We start from the raw sequence: 21,785 nt of genomic DNA on the forward strand, positions 1-21,785 counted from the left end.
GTGCTGTTGATGAAGATATAATCAGAGAGAATCGACTGCTTTATATTATCATACTCCAGGTGGCGTTCTCTGTGATGAGCTTATCAGTTGAAGATACCGCGGTACGACAGTCGCCTTATCTGCCCAAGCCTCTCACTGGACGCAGATAACATCCCGTCGCTCCTCAGAGAATGTACCAAAAACCTGTATAGAAAACTAAACGCGGGACAGATGTCAGTATATCATGGGAGAGAGAGAGAAAAAAAAAGTAGACGGTATATTTAGCTGTTGAACTGCTCCTTCAAGTTGCACATTATAGCTGTACATTATAGTTTGATGTTTGTTAAGCAGGATTCTACGAACGTAGCAAAAAAACGAGAATCACGTAAGACATTATCCTAAGGTCTCGTACTCTCTACATTACATGGTCCTCGTTGTACAGTTACATCGTCTCTCAAGGTGGGCGAAAATGACGTCGTTCGATTTTGTTGTGTGGGGATCGTACACACAGCCCAGAGTAAGTCGAGATCTCACACCTTTATACAGTCTGTGATATATTGTCTGCACGTCCCTTCCCTCACACTGGCACCGCTACCTCACCGACCTGAGGGGGGTCTAACAAGGGAAGACCTCGCGGTCCACAGGCGAAGGAACTCCTCCTCCTCCAGGCGGAGGAACTCCTCTGCACACACACACGGGTTTACCGTCTTGTGTTCCCTCAGTTCGCGATGGGTGAGGGACGTCTCCGCACACTGTCTCTTACTACTGTGTTACATGTGAGGGGGGTCCAGACGCTTACGTCAAGCCTCCGTGTTACTTTCCTACACCTGTCACGTGATGTATAGAGTCCCCAGGGGTGTTGTATTGACGGTCCAGACCACAAGGTACAAGCGGCACCTGAGCGTTGGTGTTGACGTGCAGTAACTTAGCGACCAGATGAAAGTTAGAGGGGAGGAGGAGGGTGAGGGTTGGTTGTAGAAGGTGGTGTCGTCAAGGTGACGCTTAGAACTTGCTGGAATTTTTACCTGTGTGGCGGAAATGATAGGGTGTCGGTTAACATCCGTTTCCCTCCTTGTATATATATATATATATATATATATATATATATATATATATATATATATATATATATATATATATATATATTCCTACGAGTCCACGGGAAAAATGAAACTCGATAAGTTCCCAAGTGCACTTTCGTGCAATAATCACATCATCAGGGGAGACATCAAGAGAGAAATATAACAGTCAGTTGATATACAACGAAGAGACGTAGCTAGGACGCCATTTGGTAAACAATCACTTGTTTACATACAAGTGGTTCGGATCTTCGTTTTTTTCCTCGGGGTCTTGTAAAGTTGAACCTGCTTGATGATTGGTTCCAAGCCGATGTTCGCTGGTAACAGTTTTCTGTCGGGATTTTGTTTTGTCAGGTGTGTGGGTAGTGTGTGGTGTAGATATAGAGCGTGGCCTTACCTATATGTTGTAGCTCGTTAAGAGAGCGGCGGGGTTGTATGGTGTTCATTAGTGGCCCCTCTCTGTGTGGTGTTGCATTGTGGGCCCATCTCTCTGTGGTGCTGAGTTGTGGCCCTGTATTAGACTGTAGTGTTGTTATTTGCTTGTTTGTAGTTGTTAGTGGCGTGTTTTCTCCTTTTAAAAGATTAAAAAAAAAAAACCTTCGGGTGTAGCTGGTGTGTTTTGGACGTAACCAGGCATTGAGGTGTTTGTGGTGGTGTTGCGTCAGGAGACTTTAGTGGCGTGTTGGTTGTTGTGGCGTGCTGTGGTGTCCTGCCTCATTACTAACCTCATTAACGATAAGGATCAGACATGCCTCCAGAGATCGTCACTTTGCATTTGAATTTAAGAACAGAATGTATATATGTAAAACTCATTTTCAGACCAGAGTCTTGTGAAGCAGCTGGTTTAATCATTCCTAGTGGGTTTATTATAGCCAGCTGTACCATAGATATGATTAACGTGTTGTTGTTGTTGTTGTTGTTGTTGGTTGGTGGTGAGGGAAAAACAAAGGTGGTGGTTTGCCGTGGTCTGAGGAGGAGTTGTTATGGTCCACAGTTTCCGCGGGTTGGCGCGGGCGTTGTCCTGCGGCGTGTTCCCGAGCCTTGCCGCAACCTCCGACGACGACCAGCCCGCGCCGCTGCTTGTGGCCGCCGGCGACGGCCTGATGATGCGGCCGCCCTACAAGCCCCCGACGTACACGCCCCCGTCTCCGCACACGCCGCGGGCCCACGCCTCTCCGGTGGACACCCCCACGGCCCACACGCCTCCTCCGGTAGCAGCAGTCCCCGCGGTGGTGGTTGGCATGGGCGTCACCGCGCCCGTCGAAGTCGTCCCCCTCCCGCCACCCAGCATCGCCGTGACGGCGCCCGGGCTTCCTGACAAGGACCCCTCCATCAGGTACACTGGCGTGTGGGAGGGAACACTGCTACTGCACGGGACGCCATCATCCCCAACAGTAGCTTGGAGGCACTGGTAGCAGGATCACCACCACCACCACCACCCTTCGTCCTCCCCCCAACATACTAACCATCTCTGCATAACCTCCTCCCTCTCCCTCACTCATTGTGGCTCGTCTCTCTCTCTCTCTCTCTCTCTCTCTCTCTCTCTCTCTCTCTCTCTCTCTCTCTCTCTCTCTCTCTCTCTCTCTCTCTCTCCTGCTTCTGCTGCTGCTAACCTGCGATCGGTCGTAACGGCTGCGTTACGTCCGTAGCTGCCGATGTTTTTGCCTACCCTGTTGATTAACCTTGGCTGGCCACACGTAGCGTAAGAGCTATAGAACACGTCCATGATTGTCTGAGAACTAAGTGGATGTTTTAGTGAAATGGTTTCTCACCAGTGTGATCCCCTGACTTCAGCCATGGTTACTCGCTCGTGACGACACACATCCGTGACTGATATCCTTTGTTATCTGTTCACAGGTGTGTATGGGGTGTAGCTGTTGGCTTAGATCAGCTGACGTGTTTGCCACTAACTTCTTAAACTGTTTTTTTTTTGCCTCATTCAGTCGTGGTTACTGTCTGTAGGTGTTCTGTCTTTTATCTAGCTACTTAACTTGTCTGTCTACTTAACCTGTGTGGCTATTTACCCGTAATCACCTGCTCTTCTTCTTGATAACAGTAGCAACATGCGTTGTGTGTGTGTGTGTGTGTGTGTGTGTGTGTGTGTGTGTGTGTGTGTGTGTGTGTACCATATGTGGATATACAAAGAAAACACACCTGGTTCCCGCTGACTGTCGCCTGATGGTGGCAGACACCCCTCCTGAAGAGGCGTTAGGGAAACACACTCCTTTTTTTTCTCAGTCTTTTCTAGTAGATGCCACATATGTGAGTCATATATTCATATACCCCCCTTACCCGGAGGTTTGAGTCAGGTGTGCAAATATCTGTGGAGTCATGACTAATATTTGAATTCTTTTTTCTTCATATCCTTAGTCTCTGTTCACGCGTGATGTTTGGGACCTACATATGTTAAGAGACTGTAAGCAATATACCAAGATGGTGTGTGTGTGTGTGTGTGTGGTAGAGAATATGGCGAAGGAATCGAACTTGTGTAGTTGTAGCGTCATCAGAAGACACTTGTGTATCTGCATATTGCCAGTTGTGTTGTTAGACGAGCTAACTAGTCGTAGAGAACCAGATCAGTCCACTGGTTGGATGGCGAGTCTGGTAGCCCCATTATCTGGCTGAAGGAAGGAGGCTGCGTATCTGCCAAGCCTGGGAAGTAGACATGTGACATTATCATCATGTAATGTACGGTGGTAGCAAGCGACCTGGAGTATAACCGTCTGGGGTGGAGCAGTGTATACAGACCTGTTGAAGGTCACTCCCCCAGGTGTTGTACATAGGTACCTTCTCGTTGGGTTATGCAAACATTGTGGGTTGTAGAGCGCTGTGGTGTCGAAGTGCTTGTGTGAGTCATGTCGACAAGGAGTGCAGTGTAAGTCGTGTGTGTGTACAGTGCTGGTGTACATGTGTAAGTCGTGTGTGTGTTTACAGATGTACAGGAGTGCATGTGTGAGTCATGTGTGTACAGTACAGGTGTACAGGAGTATACATGTGTGAGTCATGTGTGTACATTACAGGTGTACAGGAGTACATGTGTGAGTCATGTGTGCACAGTACAGGTGTACAAGAGTACACGTGTAAGTCGTGTACGTGTACAGATGTACAGGAGTGCATGTGTGAGTCATGCGTACAGTACAAGAGTACATGTGTGAGTCGTGTGTACAGTACAGGTGTACATGAGTACATGTGTGAGTCATGTGTGTACAGTACAGGTGTACAGGAGTACATGTGTGAGTCATTAACGGGGTGTCTTTTCTCTCCTCTTCAGGTACGTCTGTTTATAACCCGTTGATGTGGCGGTCTCTCCTACCCTGGCTCATGGCACGTTCCTGCCAGCTGGCCGGCCGGTTGGCTGGCCTCCGGCACTATGCAGGTAGGAGGGAGGGATGACACAATGCCAGGAGGAGGAGGAGAACGTGTGGCCAGAGTATGATATTTGTACAAGGTTGCTGTGGTCAGGTCAGGTGGAGATCTTCCTCGACTATCGGGTCAAAATTGACCTTAGTAGTCAATAAGGGTCGGTTATAGTTTTAATTTTGCATGGCTGATATTCAGGTGTTTGAGCGTGTCTCAACCTCTGGCATTATGGGGAAGTTTGGTGTATTTACAGTCCAGTGGGGAGGTTAATGGTTAACCCCTTTGGCCAAGAAGGTGTGAAAGGGTAGGGTAGGTTCTTGACGGGAGGCCACCGGTGTGTTGTGAGGAAGGACTGGTAAGCCGCACGTGGCAGAACATTTGGCAGATGGCTTCCCGGACACGAATATTTGGGGAATATGTGGGTGGGGAGGAAGTGAGACCAGGTGAAGGGGGTGTTAGAATGGATGGGGAGGGAGCGGGACATGGTGGAGGGGTGTTTAGAGTGGATGGGGAGGGAACGAGACTCGTTGGAGGGGTGTTAGATTGGGTGGGGAGTGAGTGAGTTTAGCTGGAGCGCTGTTAGAATGGGCGGGAGGGAGTGAGATTAGGTGAAGGGGTGTTAGATCGGGTGGGGAGGGAGCATGACAAGGGGAGGAACGGACGGACAGCGTTGTAGCAGGCTCCTGGTGTGGTGAGGTGGTATTTACCACACCAGTGTAGGGGCAGTGTAGCTGGCTCCTGGTGTGGTGAGGTGGTATTTACCACACCAGTGTAGGGGCAGTGTAGCAGGCTCCTGGTGTGGTGGGGTGGTACTTACCACACCAGTGTAGGGGCAGTGTAGCAGGCTCCTGGTGTGGTGAGGTGGTATTTACCACACCAGTGTAGGGGCAGTGTAGCAGGCTCCTGGTGTGGTGAGGTGGTATTTACCACACCAGTGTAGGGGCAGTGTAGCAGGCTCCTGGTGTGGTTGGATGGTACTTACCACACCAGTTTAGGGGCAGTGTAGCGGGCTCCTGGTGGTATTTACCACACTAGTGTAGGGGCAGTGTAGCAGGCTCCAGGTATGGTGGTTTACCGCGGTGTTTGGGGCGAACCTGTGATGACGATTTCATCTCAGAAGTTGTAAAGATATAACTTACCGGAGTGATATTGATATATACCTTTTTATGCATTATATTGTCTCGTATTTATATTGACGGTCGCTTTTTGATAGTGTCCTCCCGTCCGCAACGTACGGTACTGGGCAGAGAATGTGCTCCCGACGTTGCCCTGTGGTCTGTTCATCATGACATGACTGCGACACAGACTTCATACCAGATATATAAAGTCATTACGTGCTGGAATTTCAGTCTCGTGTTCTTCATGTTGATTTACCGACGTACTTAGCCTGTTGAAGTTTGCATCACTAGGAACAAAGTTGTTTTTAAAAGGGTTGTTAGGTCTCATTGCGCCGACGACCATGATTCGGCAGCTTGTGTGGGGTGGAATGTGCCCGTCATGTCTAATGATGGTAAGTCGGCCACATGGTATAGGAGATGCTCGTTATCGTAGAGATAACAGTCGTTCCTCACTTGTCTCACCAGCGTGGTTCTCTTGAGTGGTTACATCTCTGGTCTGTCGAGATAACGGTTGTCTGTCGTGCTTGTGATGATGATGATGTAGGCGGTTGATTAGTGTCGGGGTCGGGTCCCTGTTGCTTTCGCTTCCCCTGACGAGATTGAGGAGAAATGTCTAATACCCAAGACAGCTCTCGGCCCCTTAAGCCACTCGTCCAACACACTTGACCTCCTTCTCTAACGCCTTGATCTTCCTCTCTCTCTATACGTTCCCTGGCAAAAGCCGCTCTTTATGTTGCATTATTTACCTCAAATTCAACTTTTTCGACGATTCTGCTTCCACTCTTTCCATTCCCATCGCCTCCCGTTCAACCTCGGGTCGTCGTCTTCACGTCCTGCAGGCTGGGGTCATCCAAGCACCGTTACCAGCTTCGTATAGACAGGGCTCGATGTCCCAGATGGCATAGTTGAGTTTGAAGTTAGTGTGCATCTTGACCATGTCTCGGATCCTTGCTTGCGTATACCGTCTCCGCCTAAGAACCCAAGGATTCCCTTCCTCTTGGAAGCTTGCCTTGGTGCAGCCCATCCCGAAGAAAGGAGACCTCTCTACCCCCTCCCTCTCAGCTATCGGCAGCGTTGCTTGCTCTCACGTATGCCGTCTGCAAAGTATCGTTTGAAGGAAGAAAACACTTGATTCTCTTATTCAGACGTTGATAATGCCATCTCCCCAGTTTCTGATCACCAATACGGCTTTTCCAGTGCCAATACGGCTTTTCAAGTTCCAGGTCTGCTGGTCATCTTTCTTATGCGACTCACCTCTGGTCTCTCTCTCTCTCTCTCCTATCTCCTCTCCTCTCCTCTCCTCTCTTTTCCTCTCTTCCTCTTCTCTTCTCTTCTCTTCTTCTCTTCTCTTCTCTTCTCTTCTCTTCTCTTCTCTTTTCTCTCCTCTCCTCTCCTCTCCTCTCCTTTCCTCTCCTTTCCTCTCCTTTCCTCTCTCTCTCTCTCTCTCTCTCTCTCTCTCTCTCTCTCTCTCTCTCTCTCTCTTTCTCTCTCTCTCTCTCTCTCTCTCTCTCTCTCTCTCTCTCTCTCTCTCTCTCTCTCTCTCTCTCTCTCTCTCTCTCTCTCGCGCTCTCATATTTTGTTCAAACCTACGTCGTGGCCCCCAACTCTTGGCTTTCCAAACTTCCTCATGTTTTTCCGCTTGTCTTTGTACCCAGATGCATATCGTCCTTTTCTGGCCGGTCCCATTCCAATGGTGTTCTTGACGGAGCGACTGGTCTTCTCGTAACCCTATAATGAGCGGGTGTGTCTCTCAGGGTTTCTGTCCTATCGCCAGCTCTCAGCCCTCTATGCATGTATCATCCCCCATCTACTATTGACCCTGTCCACTGAACACACCTCAACGCACTCTCCCTTCCTATTCTATTTCTAAATACTCGTTTTGAAGTCTAGCATATCGATGTGGAATGAACCTCCTTGGGGAACCCCAGAGGTCACTCACCATCTTATGTCCTGATACATTTATGTGTGTGCACAGGTCATCGCTTCACCCTGCCACAGCAGGTGGGGCAGTGTGGCACAGCGTATGGCAGCAGGTTACGGAGGTCTGGAAATGCCAGGTGGCGAGGTGGCTGGCCCGTGTCTGTCCGTCCGTGTCTTTGTCTACGAGAGGGACTCGACCCTTGTGGCCGATGTGTGTGTGTATTCAGCACCTCCCGTCGTCTTCCTCGTGTGGCTGTGGACGCTGGAAAGCCTGGAACCCGCTCCCTGGAACTGTTCCAGCCGCTGGTCCTTTTTTTTTTTTTTTTTTTTAAGCCATTGTTGACGGTGGACGGGTCGGCTGCTGGACTTCCTGAGTGTGATACCTCGAGAGCCGCGTGCGGTAGTGTGTGGCAACCCTGGCCAGGAGGAGTGGCGTTGTAGCGCCGTGCTGTCTGAGTGTTCCAAGCTCTGGACGACAACAGCGGTGCTTTGCCCTCCCTCCTCCTCATCCCTCAACCCCCTCCCTCTCCCTCACTCTCACTCCTACAGCCCCCTTACCACCACCACCAGAGCTCTCCCCTCTCTGTCTCACCTCCCCACGTTGCTTTTCATCTCCCCTTCCTCTCCCCACTGACCCCCGAAGTCCTGCGGCTCATCACGCAGTAATCACCCCCCACCTCCCCCTCCCCTGTAATGCCCAAAACCCCGACGCGTTTATATTGACGCAGAACAACGCGCGTAGTACATTATTGTATGTTGTGGCTCTCAGGAGAGAAAAAACAAAAAAATTGGCTTGAAAGTTGAAGCAGTTCGGAAACAACTTGGTGTGAGTTGTAGGAAGTTAGTGATTATTTAAGATCGCTGTTTTATGTTTTTGTTGAAGGTTGCCTCAGAGAGAGAGAGAGAGAGAGAGAGAGAGAGAGAGAGAGAGAGAGAGAGAGAGAGAGAGAGAGAGAGAGCAATGGTGCTCTTCCTTGCCAGGAGGCGGGCGACCCGTCATTATGTGTCGGGCGAGGACGTGCACCTTAATGCTATTTGTTCCTGACTTGTGAGCCAAGGACATGGCTCAGTGTGGACTCCTCCTGCTGCTGTACATCTCCTCGTCCAGGTATAAGCGATGGGCAGCTGCTGGAACTCCCCAGGGTTGAGAGATTGGTTGATTGGTCGATTAGGAACCCAGAGATTTTCTTCCTGATGTTGATACACGAGATGGAAAGCGTTACAGAAATTCTGTCTTCATTACAGCTGGGAATGACTGGAGAAGGTACCTTAAAAGGCTTGAGGTGTGTGTGTGTGTGTGTGTGTGTGCAGGAACCTGTGTCCTTGGACTGTAGTGAGTGGCATTACCGGAGCTGTCCTCTTCAACAGGTGTTGCGCCTGACCTTACCCGAGTGCTTCTCTACCCCACCCTCCCTCCCGCCAACACTCCCTCCCTCACTCCCTCACATCTTACAACAATGGTAGCTTCCGGCCTGGAAGCTTTGAGGCTACTGAGTGCCCGCCCTGTGGTTCCCTCTGCCGTGCCTGAGTTAGCCTTGTTACACCAGTAATTACCCGGGATTGTTGTCTTGTACTTGGCCTTGGTGTGGTACGTGATGCGCCGTCAGGTGAGTGGGTCAACTTGGCCTGGGTCCTCACGTGGACCCTCTCAGCTTCGGGTGCGACAGGTCCAGACTACTGAGTGAATGGCTACAGTGGTGGCTGTTCCTCATACACTTGGCTTCGAACACATTGATGTGTTAGTCCGTATGGGAAAGCCTCTATACGCGCACATCTTTACACACACACACACACACACACACACACACACACACACACACACACACACACACACACGAAGTGATGCAAAGAACTTGTGGAAAGAGACGTAGAGAAGGACTTGTCTACAGTGCATGGCTGTTGGACGAATGGAATGTACTGAAGCAGGACGTGGTTAGTGCAAACAGTATACGGAAGTGTAAGAGGTTATGTGACAGAAAATGTCCTAGAGATGGGGTCCCCACGAGTGTAGAACTCCCTCCCGGCACAGTACAACTAGATAATTGCACACACCCACACACACACACACACACACACACACACACATACACACACACAGTAACATGTACCCTCGTATATATGTACAGGCGGTCTGTTTAATGCGGCCCTTGCTCTATATGGCCTTAGTATTTGTATTCTGCGTTTTTCTGTATATGTTTTCAACCTTTGGCTGGAGTTGATTCACTAAAACACAGTTGTTTTAGATTATTATTATTATTATTATTATTATTATTATTATTATTGTTCTTTTCTTTTTCTTTCATACTATTCGCCATTTCCCGCATTAGCGAGGTAGCGTTGAGAACAGAGGACTGGGCCCTTGAGGGAATATCCTCACCTGGGCCCCCTCTCTGTTCCCTCACTGCTACTACTACAGTTTTGTTATGGCTCATGCCATCCATACAGCGGATGTTAATAGAGAAGAAACATCACATGGCTTCGTTTTTAATCGTTCGATTATGACATTCGTCGACTGAGACAGTTCTCCCTCTTATCCTGTCACTAGTGATGTCCATTTTGCTGGTTCTGTCTGTCGCCATCCCGATTTGTTTTCTAATTCGACAGATGATGATATTTCTTCAGCCTCTCATCCTGTTCACGTTTAAGCTGATGATTCCTCTGTATGTGTTCTTAACTCGATCTCCCTTTCCTTCGTGACTCCAAAGACGGTTCTTTTTCTCGCACTGAACATATATTATCCTCTTACAGCTATATTATCCTCCCACAGCTCAGACCTATACAGCATCTCTGAATGGAGAGGCAGTAACCAGGTTATATTTTAACACTGTAAGACCACATTCTCGACCAGAAACTGTTAGATTTCAGAACACTACACTTACCAGCCTGTAATCTTAGGACGCGACTGATTGCCGTACGAGGTTCAGTTGTGTTTGTCATAGTTTAGGTTAGAGTTGTATGAGTTCAGTTGTATATGTGCCTTTAGCTCCAGTTGTGTGGGTTCCACGTATGTGACTAACAGGTGTTTACACTCAGCTTGTTCTGCTTTTCTGTCTGAGGGTTGTAAAAGGTGTCTTAGCTGCGTGTGGGTTGCAGGTGTATCATCTGTGGGAGGCGTGTTAGGTGTTTGAATGTGTGTGGGTAGCAGGTGTCGGGTTGCTTGTGTGTGTGTGTGTGTGTGTTTTAGCTTCCTGGTACAGACTTAAGTCAGGTGGGTGTGTCCGGTGCCCTCAAGGTACGGTCTAGTGCTGCAGAAGATGGCAGGCAGGCAGGCAGGCAGGCGGGTGGGCCACCAGTCCACGAGACGTTTATTTTTCCCCATTACATTTTTTTTTCTTTTCTACTAATGGTGAGGACAAGCCAATGTTATGTCCTGCACCCGATGGGTTAGCGCAAGGCCCAGTCTGCATAGTCTCTCTCTCTCTCTCTCTCTCTGGTAATATGGCACCAGTGTTTAGAGAAACGCAGGCAGGTCAGTATTGCGTGTCTTGATCCTGTTACAATTGAGAAATCTGTCTACAGTCTGGTGTGATTTTATACCACAACACTACAAGGGTTCTTTCGTTCGCCGGGTTGTGGGCTGCTCTATGGGTCGGGTTGGTGGCTACATCGCCCCGTTGGTGAGGTTCGAGTGGTGCCGCTCTGCTTGTATCTGGGCCCCGAGGTGGGTGTTGTATGTCCCTCAGTGAGACTTGAAATTCTAGGTTATTTTAGAGGGTGGAGGGAGGAGGGGGTGTGTTACGTACTTATTTACTTACAGTAAGGAGATAGGGTCGTGTGAGATACGTGTTGTCAAGTGTTACCGTACTAAGTACGAGGTTGAGAGATTGTATGTTTTGTGGGACTGAAAGGCAGCAGCCCACACGTTTGGGTGAGGCGGGAAGATAAGGTATCTTTATGGGCCACGGGAGTGACAGTAGATAGCAACCCAAGTGGTGGTTCTCTTCGCATCCGCCTGTGGCCCTCCCGGTACACAGGCGCGGGTTGTACCGGTGATATATATATATATACCTCCCTGGTCGGTGGCTCTGCCTGTCTCTCACCACCAACTTGAGGAAAATGGCCTTTTCCACAAGGCGGCGAGAGCGGATGTTCGAACGGTAGACGCAGATGGTCTGTGTTTGGAGGCAGATAAGGAGTGGTGTGGTGTGCGCTTGTGTGGTGGGGGTAGACGGGGCGAGAGGAGCAGGTGTCGAGGTAGTGAAGGGTGTACGAGTTACGGTGTGGCGTAGGGCGGGGATCGTGGTGCGTTCCCAACCCCACACTTCCCGGGTACGACACATGACCTGGTAGGGGCAAGAGAACGTTGTCTCCCGCCCTTCTGGAAGTCTTCAAAACCTGTTGATAATGTTCTCTATAGCAAGTCCTTCACGAGTAGAGAATGTCAAGATTTTTTCCGTTCTTTTTCCTTCCTCGTCTTTACCACAGAGGATACATAATTTGCCAAGATGATTATAAAAGTCGTTTATACACATTTTTTTTCTTAGCTTTTTATTCACTTGAGCGAAAGTGACTTAGCGAGTCTCATCTAATAGAATGGGCGTTGCTCGGCATCTACTAGCAGATTCGGGTCCTATGGGCCTCTGTCTGCTTGCTCCTGCGGATGACTGCCACGCCGACACCACGCCTTCTTACCCTGGCTACTGTGTCACACCATCGCTACACCCTCTCTCCCTGGCCATCACCCTCGCACAGCACCACCACACCCTCACTCGCCACCTATACTCTTTTCCTCCTGGCCAACAAACCCTGAACGGCGGAATGGCATTGTTCATAGGTCCAAACCCTCCTCCCTGTCATTTACTTCTTCATACCTCCCATATTGTTGGCACAGTCTTCCCACTCAACAATAAAATGTTGCCTTGAAGATACATATCAACCCCGCAGCCAGTTTTTCCTCACCGTAGAAGTGCACGGGTGTGATACAGCTGGCTGTAGCTACGCGCACGAGGTAAAGCGAACCTGGACGATAAAGAAATTCCATCGTGATTGCAGCCACAGTCGTTGTCCGAGATCAAGCTTGGGAGGCGGTCAACCCCACGTTGGTCGTAATGTACTGCGCTTGTTCCGCCCCGCCTCTCTGGCCCGTGTGATTGACAGGAGAAAAACCCAGGTTGGAGAGGCGCAAACGACCCCTTTGGGGCACGACCGCCCTTCTGCGTGGAGGTACGACCCCACGAGCACGGCGGCGACGGTACGACTTCTCCAGCACGACGGTGCGACACCCGGGGCACGGTGGCATGACCTTTGACCTGACCCATGAAAGGGTCACGCGAAAGAGTTTTGAGCATCACACTCCAAACGTCTTGCTTAAGGGGGTCGTACTCTCTCTCTCTCTCTCTCTCTCTCTCTCTCTCTCTCTCTCTCCACGTAACCCAAGGAGACGTGTATGCTGTAGGCGGTGTCATACCTTCCTGTGGTTGGACAGTGTGTGATGGCTTGGCCTCTCTCTCTCTCTCTCTCTCTCTCTCTCTCTCTCTCTCTCTCTCTCTCTCTCTCTCTCTCCCACCTGCCATGCCTTATACGCTCACGTAATTGTAGGCCAAGGTGACGAATGTTGTTATAATGAAGGGTTTTCTCATTTACCTGTTTTTTTAATCTGGTATGTGCAAACGATTTCCCTTTGTTCTTCCTGGAGGAATAGTACTCGCGTTATACCATATATCCTTTACATATATATATATATATATATATATATATATATACCGTATATTCCGTTTTTATCCACGGGGAAAAGAAACGAAAGGTTCCCAAGTGCACTTTTGTGTAATGGTCACATCATCAGGGGAGATACAAGAAAGAAATATAGCAGTCAGTTGATATGTAAGGAAAATACGTAGCTACGTCTCTTCCTTATATAGTATATTGACTGTTCTTTATCTCATTCTTGTATCTCCCCTGATGATGTGATCATTACACGAAAGTGCACTTGGGCACTTATCGCACTTCATTTCCCTGTGCATAAAAAGAAAAAGAATTCTTGATCACGTGCTCAATTGTGATCTTTTCCAGTGTGTATATATATGCATGCAGTGTGAGGGTGAAGAGGTCAGGGCTTTGGGCAGTTGGCGGACGCCCCTTGTCTTGTGTGTAGGAAGTGCTGAAGCCAGACGGACACCTTCCATTACCAGCGTCTTCCTATTGTTCAATTTTTCTCGGTTCCTCTACTTCCTGCAGGAGTCCGGCTGGCCTCTGTTGTCTTCCTGTTTCGTGAGTGAAGACGCATAGGCTCGCGGGATATGTCCCTACCTGACGGAGGAACCAGCGTCGTGAAGTCTTGAATTTCCTGTCTTGTGTTGTGTGTGTGTTTGTGTTCCTACTGGTTTATCCCAGGTCCTCGTAGAGAAGGATTTCGTCTGCCTCCTTCATGCTGATCAGTATGAGAGAGAGAGAGATCCCCTGCCGTGTCGTCCCTGGCACTAGTCCTCTGGTCCTTACCTCTCCTCCTGCTGCAACAAATTCAAGAGTCATTACGACCAACGGCAAAACATTTTTTTTGCCAGGGAGGCAGTGGCCCCGCTCCTCTGGTGGTGGTGAGAGCCCAAAATTAAAGTGGACATGTTGGTAAGTCTTCCCTCCCCTCCCCCTTGTTCACTGCGGCCACCTCGGGGTTCGAATCCCATCCCTCCCCCCGACACACACACACACACACACACCACACACTCCAGTAAACATGTCCGGGCGGTACATAATAATGCATCCTGCTGATATCCTGCGCCACAGTATATTTCAAAACTGTTTAGGACGACTTTCATCACCAGAGGCTATAGTTCAATGTCAAAGGGTCTCTCCTGCCGCCACCTGTTGTGTTGTCTTGGTTCATAAGTGTAGTATTATAATTATTGTTATTATTGATGTTATTGTTTATTGTTTTGTTATTGATTGTAGTAGTAGTAATGTTTGTGTGTATTTAGTGTTACTCTGCTCATGTGAACTCATTTCCATCTGTTTCATTACTCCATTACCATTGTTGTAAATTGTTATGAGTTTTTCTGTAATGGTAAGAATATGAAGTACCGTGTGCATGACAGATGTTCATGGTGGTGTAGAAGTAAGTCGAGTTCTGTAATGGTTTCGTATCGTCTGTCACGGTGACCTTTGTGAATGGGATGATCAGCTGGTTATGAATATTGTGTGATTTTTTTCAGCATGAATAACCGTAAGACCAGACAAGAGTTGACTGTATGGGTCTGGTGGTTGCTGGTCATTTCCCGCGTTGGTTTAGTGTAATGGTTCTGTGTTTGTGGAGCGAGGAGATCCCTCCTCTTCTTTCTCTGGGATGACACGCAAAGTAGTAGTATGGCAAGGGTCCCACAATGTCGCCCGAATTAGGTCTCTTGGGACGCTAGTGCTCCCCTCACTCTCCCCCTCTCTCTCTCAGTGATGTCTGAAGTCCCACCACCAGGTACCTTGGGACACTAGTAGTCCCCTCCCTCTCTCTCTCTGACGTCTGGATCCCCGCCACCAGGTATTCTGGGAGCGTCTCTGGACGTCTCTTCCAGGCGCCTGGATCGCCAGCTGTTCCTGCAGACGTCGCCAGCCGCCTCACATAACCCTCAAGTCTCTCGTGCTTTGAGACATCGTCGTGGCCCCCCACCAACAAACACCACATGACAAGCCTTTTAAGCGTGGACGTCGTGGGTCACTTTGTATTTTAATGACACTTGACACTTGGCCAGATTGCCCTCGTGTTCTTTTCCTCGTTAGTGATGTTATGTCATCCGACACGCATCTCGTGTTTATATAGAGTCTTTATGGTGGAGCTGGAGATGTGGCGGTGTTGGAGGAGGAGACATGCAGTGGGTGGTGGAACCCGTAGGCCCACAGGAACTATTAGCTGGAAGAAGTCGTGTGTGTTGGCCAGTGTTTGGCGGGTGGTGATCCGTCCGTTGGTGTCGAGGTATGACGTGACCGGGGGAGGGGGTGACTGATTCCTGGACATGACTCCGGGAAGTGACCCTTGAAGGTGAGGGAGGGCAGGAGGAGGTGACGCCCTTGTGCTAGATGGAGACGCCTCCCCTTCTGACACCACCTGAAGGCCAGGAAGCCAGCAGGCTGGCAGGCAGGCAGGCAGGCAGTAACCTGAGGGACGTCTGTTCTAATCAAGCAGGAAATTATGGAGGAGGAGCGTTGGCGGAGGCTGGCGGCCACTGGGGGCTGGGGTGGTGTGTGTTTGAGGCCAGGTCACGAGGGTCAAGACTGAGTGACAGCTGGCGCTGGTGTAGGTAGGCTGTGTGTGTGTGTGTGTGTGTGTGTGTACAGGTTTCTGCAGCTTCGTCGGTCGATCGTTTCCCGCCAGCTGTGGCCAGGCGCGCCGGTGATCATATCCAAACTGCTTGGTTATAGTCAGTCGTCATTGTTTGGCAGTGGATGAAAAATAGAAGAAAAAAATGAAGAATGAATAACGTCCTATTGAATTTAGGCAGCCATTCAGCTGGAAATACAGTGTGTGTGTGTGTGTGTGTGTGCATTTGGATATGCACGTCTGGAGCGTCAGTTAGTCAGTAGATGTTTTCCATGTGTTCCATCGCATGGAAGGGCCCCCCTTTGTAGTGTTGCGAGCCCCACCCAAGCCCCACATCAGCAACACTTTGGGTAGGTCTTCACCTTGTGAGTGTTGGGAGTTCCGACTCCCTTTATAGCACGAAGGAACACAAGAAGGCGAGTCAGATAGCAGCAGCAGGAGGAGACCATTGGGTATTCATCCCGTCGTAACGATCATTAGAGACGTGGACTGGTTAGGATCACCGTTTTCTTCCCGTACTTTCCCCCTGAGGTGAAAATGAAAACGACATGAAAGATTTTTTTTTTTTTTGAGGGGTGACACTCGCTGAACACAAGACAGGTGACCGGGAAGATGGTCAGAGTCTGTGGGGAAGAGGGGAAAGGTAAGGTAAGTATAGCTAGGCAGGGTAGGTAGGATGTGAAAGGTAAATCTTGTGAAGGTAAAGGGTTGGGTAGATAGGTCCGCAGTTTTAACCCCCCCAAGTGTAGTGTGTTTGTGGAGGAGCGACCCTCGGCTTGACGTGCTTTTGAGGTCATATGAAGTTCCTTCTGGCCCCCAGGACGCCCCAAAACGTAGCAGAGTCTTGAGGCAGGGGCGTCACTGACACCCAGAGTTCTAATGGCTAATGAGAAATCGTATTTCACACAAAAAAAACGACAATTGGACGACATCTTTTTCTAATTATGATGCGTCGTGTACCCGCCCCTGAGTGTAGTGAATTGATGATCGCAGTGGGCTGCGTGGAGAGGCCGTTCCACTGCTTACCACTGGGGAATCGTTTCTCCCACTGACACCTTACCACTGGGGAATCGTTTCTCCCACTGACACCTTACCACTGGGGAATCGTTTCTCCCACTGACACCTTACCACTGGGGAATCGTTTCTCCCTTTGACACCTAACCACTAGGAGATCGTTTCTCCCACTGACACCTAACCACTAGGAGATCGTCTCTCCCACTGAAACCTTGCCACTGGGGAATCGTTTCTCCCACTGACACCACACGTACTACCATCACTTCAACACAGTGCTGTGTGACAGGGGTAAAAATATTCACTAGAATATTGTTTCTGTGTTCTGGCATCATTATGTCTCTGCTTCCTGAGGAATAATGGATGGCCCGCTTAAGTTCGAATCCTGATCGCGGCAGTCGGTCCACAGTCAACCCAGCTGTTCATCCTCCCCTGGGGCTGGTCGATGAATTGCGTACTTGGCATAGACTAGGGTATATATATATATATATATATATATATATATATATATATATATATATATATATATATATATTTTTTTTTTTTTTTTCATACTATTCGCCATTTCCCGCATTAGCGAGGTAGCGCTAAGAACAGAGGACTGGGCCTTTGAGGGAATATCCTCACCTGGCCCCCTTCTCTGTTCCTTCTTTTGGAAAAAAAAAAAAAAACGAGAGGGGAGGATTATATATATATATATATATATATATATATATATATATATATATATATATATATATATATATATATATAGTGTGTGCATATGAACGCGCACTTTCGTAGAACACAAAGTACCCGCCAACAGCCAGGATTCGAACCCAGGACCTTTTGCGTTCCCGTGTACCTTGATTTGACCATTCATTCCCCCTGTGGTTTGTCAGATAGTAGCTGAAACCTCTTACAGGTTTTATATACCGGCTGTGGTGGGGAAGTCCCAAGACCTCGCTGGTGAGGTCAGAATACTCCAGATACACCTTGGTCGTCGCGGACACCGTAAGCCTACGGGCGGCGGCCTCAAACAGCCTAGCTTATCAGGAATAGCCAAGAGTGGCGATTGTAAGATCTGGATTTATACCTCGAGTGATAACCTCAAAAGAACGATGAGTGTACCTTGAACGTTAGGGCGGGAGGATGGCACCGTGTGGCCCATCTGTGTCCAGGGATCACAGTCGACCCTCGTCGGGTTTCGTGCTTTCTAGGACAATATGGAGACCGTCCATGACACTGGGCATGAAAAGGAAATTTCAGATTATGGTTGGTCGCTTTAGCTTTCGGGCCAACCATCTATTACAGTCATTAAGGCCGTTAGGGATTGCATGGGCACCGTGCTAGCTCGTTACACCTCTTGAGTGAACCAGGGTCCTTTGTGGCCCCCAGCGTGTGTGTGTGTGTGTGTGTACTGCAATGTCTATATAGCCTATGCTGGTCAGGCACATAGACGTGTATTTAGGTATTTCCGAGAAGAGTCGGATACTGAGGGTCTTTTCCTGAAGTAGGATCACGTCTTCCCTTCTGAGAAGTAAAGAGAGATCTTTTCTTTTCCTTGATAAAGTCGGTGGTCCACTTCTTCCTGCGACATTGGTCCCGGTTGACGCATAGACTTTCAAGCGATCGCGTCGGCCGCTGGAAAGGTGGGAGGAAGTGTGGATTTGTGTTAAGGTTAGGGAGGTGGTCTTCTGGTGTTGAGGAAGGAGGTCCTCTGGTGTTCAAGAGGGTGGTCTTTTAGTGCTCAGGAAGGAGGTCTTTCGGTGTTGATGGCGGACGTCTTCTGTTACTGAGGCGGGAGGTCCTCTAGTGTTCTCGGGGTTAGTCTTTTGGTGTTCAGGGAGTTGATCTTCTATTGCTGAGGAAGGAGGTCTTCAATTGCTGAGGAAGGAGGTCTTCTAGTGTTGAGGGAAGAGGTCCTCTAGTGTTGAGGCAGGAGGTCTTGTAGTGTTCAGGGAATTGGTCTTTTGCTTGTGAGGGATATGGTCTTCTGTTGGTGAGGAAGGAGGTCTTCTTGTGTTCAGGAAATTGGTCATTTGGTTTTGAGTGAGGTGGTCTTCTAGTATTGAGGCGGGAGGTTTTCTAGTGTTCATGGAGGGAAGACCATCCTGGTGAAGGTAGGTTGGTCTTCAGGGAACAGGGTCAGAAACCATTATCACCGTGGGAGTGGTTTAGATGGCTCTCTCTCGTCTAGGGGTTTACCATCATCAGTTTACGTAACGGTGATGTGGTAAGCCAGGACTGGTCTTGTGAGGTTTACCTCATCTTGTGATCCCTCTAACTTTACGTACTCACACTATAGGGGGGGTTCGCCTCTCGGGCCGCCATAGCTTTTTATAACTCCGGAGGTACTACACTCACACACGTAACACTGTTGATAAATGTTCTTTGGCCTGTGAGGAACGCGTTCGCTGTCCATTATGAAAATCGTAGCCATATACTGTGTATTTATTTTTGGGGGGACACGTTGGTAGTGATTGTGTGAATGCACCATGTTCTTTAACTTGGCCAGAGTAACGTTTCGCCAAAAGCGAGTTGCGTTCATTCCATGTTTTGAGTAGACTCCATTGGTCTTGAAAACGGCGATGATTATGTGTTTCTTCTCGTGTGTTCGGTGCAGCAGTTCGCCACAGTTTACGTTATGTGGAAAGTTACGAATGAAGTCCCGTGCCACGGATAACAAGGTCAGAGATCGCTGACATGGGCCACTGTTAAGTTATATAATGTACCAACACATTGCTTCATAATCTCTTTACTCGTTAGCATTATCATTTGACATAACATTTATCTGAGGGAGAAATTTGTGGGTTGTAAACCTGTCTCGAGCCACGTCACTTGGGATTATTCGGACATGGTGTATTCAGCCACTCATCACCAACCTGTCCAGTGCATCTTGGCATCGCTAAGAAGAGAACTGAGTATAGTTGATATGTGTTAGTAATACAGTCATGTGAGCTTTTACACCGCAGCTTCCCCGTAACGCACAGGTACGCACTAGTACTCCTTGTAGTATAGTAGAAGTGATGCTCAATACTGCTTGTAGTAGTAGTTGTAATGGTTGTACGATATTTAGCACTGGTAGGCAGGTGTGCGTTAGTGTAGCGAAGCTATACGCGTGGGTCATGTGTTACAATAGCATGCTTAACGATAGCATCGGGTGGTAGGAGCGCTGAGGCAGCGGGTACCCCATCCTCACAGGCCAGGCCTGGGTGCCTACCTACCGTCTGACGTAAGTAGATACCGGGTTACCGCCGCTGATAAGGGCGGCCGGCATGATAAGAAGAGATAAGGCGGTCGGGCACAGGGCGGCTCTGGGCTTCAAGCCCTGCTCTTCGGCAACGTAATGCGGGGGGAAACATTTCTAACCCTGGTAGTGTAGATTTGGAGGAAGTTGATGGAGGAGGAGGGAGGGAGGGAGAGAGAGAGAGAGAGAGAGAGAGAGAGAGAGAGAGAGAGAGAGAGAGAGAGAGAGAGAGAGAGAGTCAACACCTTGTGCCACTACATCAGGTTTTTGGTAACTGATATGGAACATATATCTTCATGTGACTGTAGGCGGCTTTTGGGTATCTCGAAGTACAGACGATTTATGAAACGAGGTTACAGTAAGGAGAGGAGGAAACAGATTTTCTCTGTGCCTTTTTCTTTTTTTAAGTTGAGGTGTAATGGATTGCCCGAGGAGCCGCGTTGTGTGGAAGCGTGCGGGCCGCTACCGCCGCAGACAACCTGGGTCCTCCTTGGAATAGCGAAAGATCAAGGTTCTAAGGCCGAGGTTTGGAGATACAAATCATCTCCAGGTGTAGATAAGGCGTCAGGCTTAACCCTACGGCCCAACAGTGGCTGAAGAACCCAGGTACACTCGCCTGTACACACCCATGCATGTGCTACCACAGTGGCTACTAAAGTAACAAAAGACCTATACATGACAGACAGTTATGCACACCGAGACAGTCATGCACACCTAGACAGTCATGCACACCTGAGCCCATACCGCCGGAAGACGCCACAGTGTGGTACCAGACGGGCGCCCCACACTGATCACACCACAGCCAGTGTCCTTTGGGTGCCCTGGGGGGTGATGCGTTTGTGTGACGCAACTGCGGGAGAAGGGTTACGGGGGTGAAGCTGACGCGCCCTTGTGGAACACATCTGCTGCAGGAGAGTTTCATGATGCGACGGAGGGAAGTGTCTGACCAGATGTGTGTGTGTGTGTGTGTGTGTAGTGAGAGAGAGAGAGAGTCGTGCGTACTGAGCCACCAGCGTTGCTTGCAGGTAGCGTTATGATGGGGTTGGGTCGGGTCGTGGCGTGGGTGAAGACCCTCTGTCTTCTTCTCTGCCAGTGGAAGTCGAATATTTCGTGATGCTTCTTGATCGTGAGGAGAATCGTACCAATCCAGTCCTGGAGGACTTGTGTCCTGACGTGTATTTTCAAGTCGCGTGGAGGAAAATAGACACAGGAAGAATAGATTGGAGATCGAATTGCATGACTTGTCGTCTGTATAAAAGGTGATGTCAGTTCCAGAGCCCAGTACTGGGGTCGAACGCGCGGTTAGAGACGCTGGTGGGCGCATGATGGTCAGAACAGTAGACGTCTTTGAAAATGGCAGAAGAGACTAGTTTCGTGCCCTGGACGAGGCCTCACGTCGAATGCGGATGACGACAAGGAAACGGCCTGGTGGAACAGGCCCTCGCTAAGAGGACCTTCTTGCTTGGTGGGTTGCCTTTGTGGGTTGGGGGTTAAGGTAAGAGAATGGGGGGTAACGACCCTAGAGACAAGAATTAGAGTCGTGTGGATGGGCAGCTTGACGAATGAGGTGATTCTGGTAAACTGCCGGGACATGGGTTGGTTCCCAGCACAGGCATTTCCCTCAGGGTAGTTGGATGTGTTGTGAAGATAGAGTGTGACAAGTCGTGTCGCCCCACACCACATTAATGTCACACACACACACACACACACACACACACACACACACACACACACACACACATAAGACAACGGTGGCGGCGGAAGGCAGACGTATTTTGTTTTCCATATTTGTTCGCCGTTTCCCAGATTAACGAGGAAGCGCCAGGAGCGGACGAAGGAGGACGGCA

At 49.3% G+C, this 21,785-nt stretch overlaps 1 protein-coding gene across 2 annotated transcripts in view; it reads left to right on the forward strand.

The window, feature by feature from the left end:
- bun (TSC22 domain family member bunched) overlaps positions 1-21,785 on the forward strand; it is a 315,510-nt gene that overhangs the window by 106,536 nt on the left and 187,189 nt on the right. Inside the window, exon 2 of one of the 2 annotated variants that reach the window (XM_071685053.1) lies at positions 2,053-2,394. The exons of the other annotated variant lie outside the window; for it this stretch is intronic. Coding sequence (XP_071541154.1) covers positions 2,053-2,394 — 342 coding nt within the window. The remainder of the gene's footprint in view (positions 1-2,052; positions 2,395-21,785) is intronic. 2 annotated transcript variants of the gene reach the window in all.

Source organism: Panulirus ornatus, chromosome 39 (genome assembly GCF_036320965.1).
Source record: "Panulirus ornatus isolate Po-2019 chromosome 39, ASM3632096v1, whole genome shotgun sequence".
NCBI classification, from domain to species: Eukaryota; Metazoa; Arthropoda; class Malacostraca; order Decapoda; family Palinuridae; genus Panulirus; species Panulirus ornatus.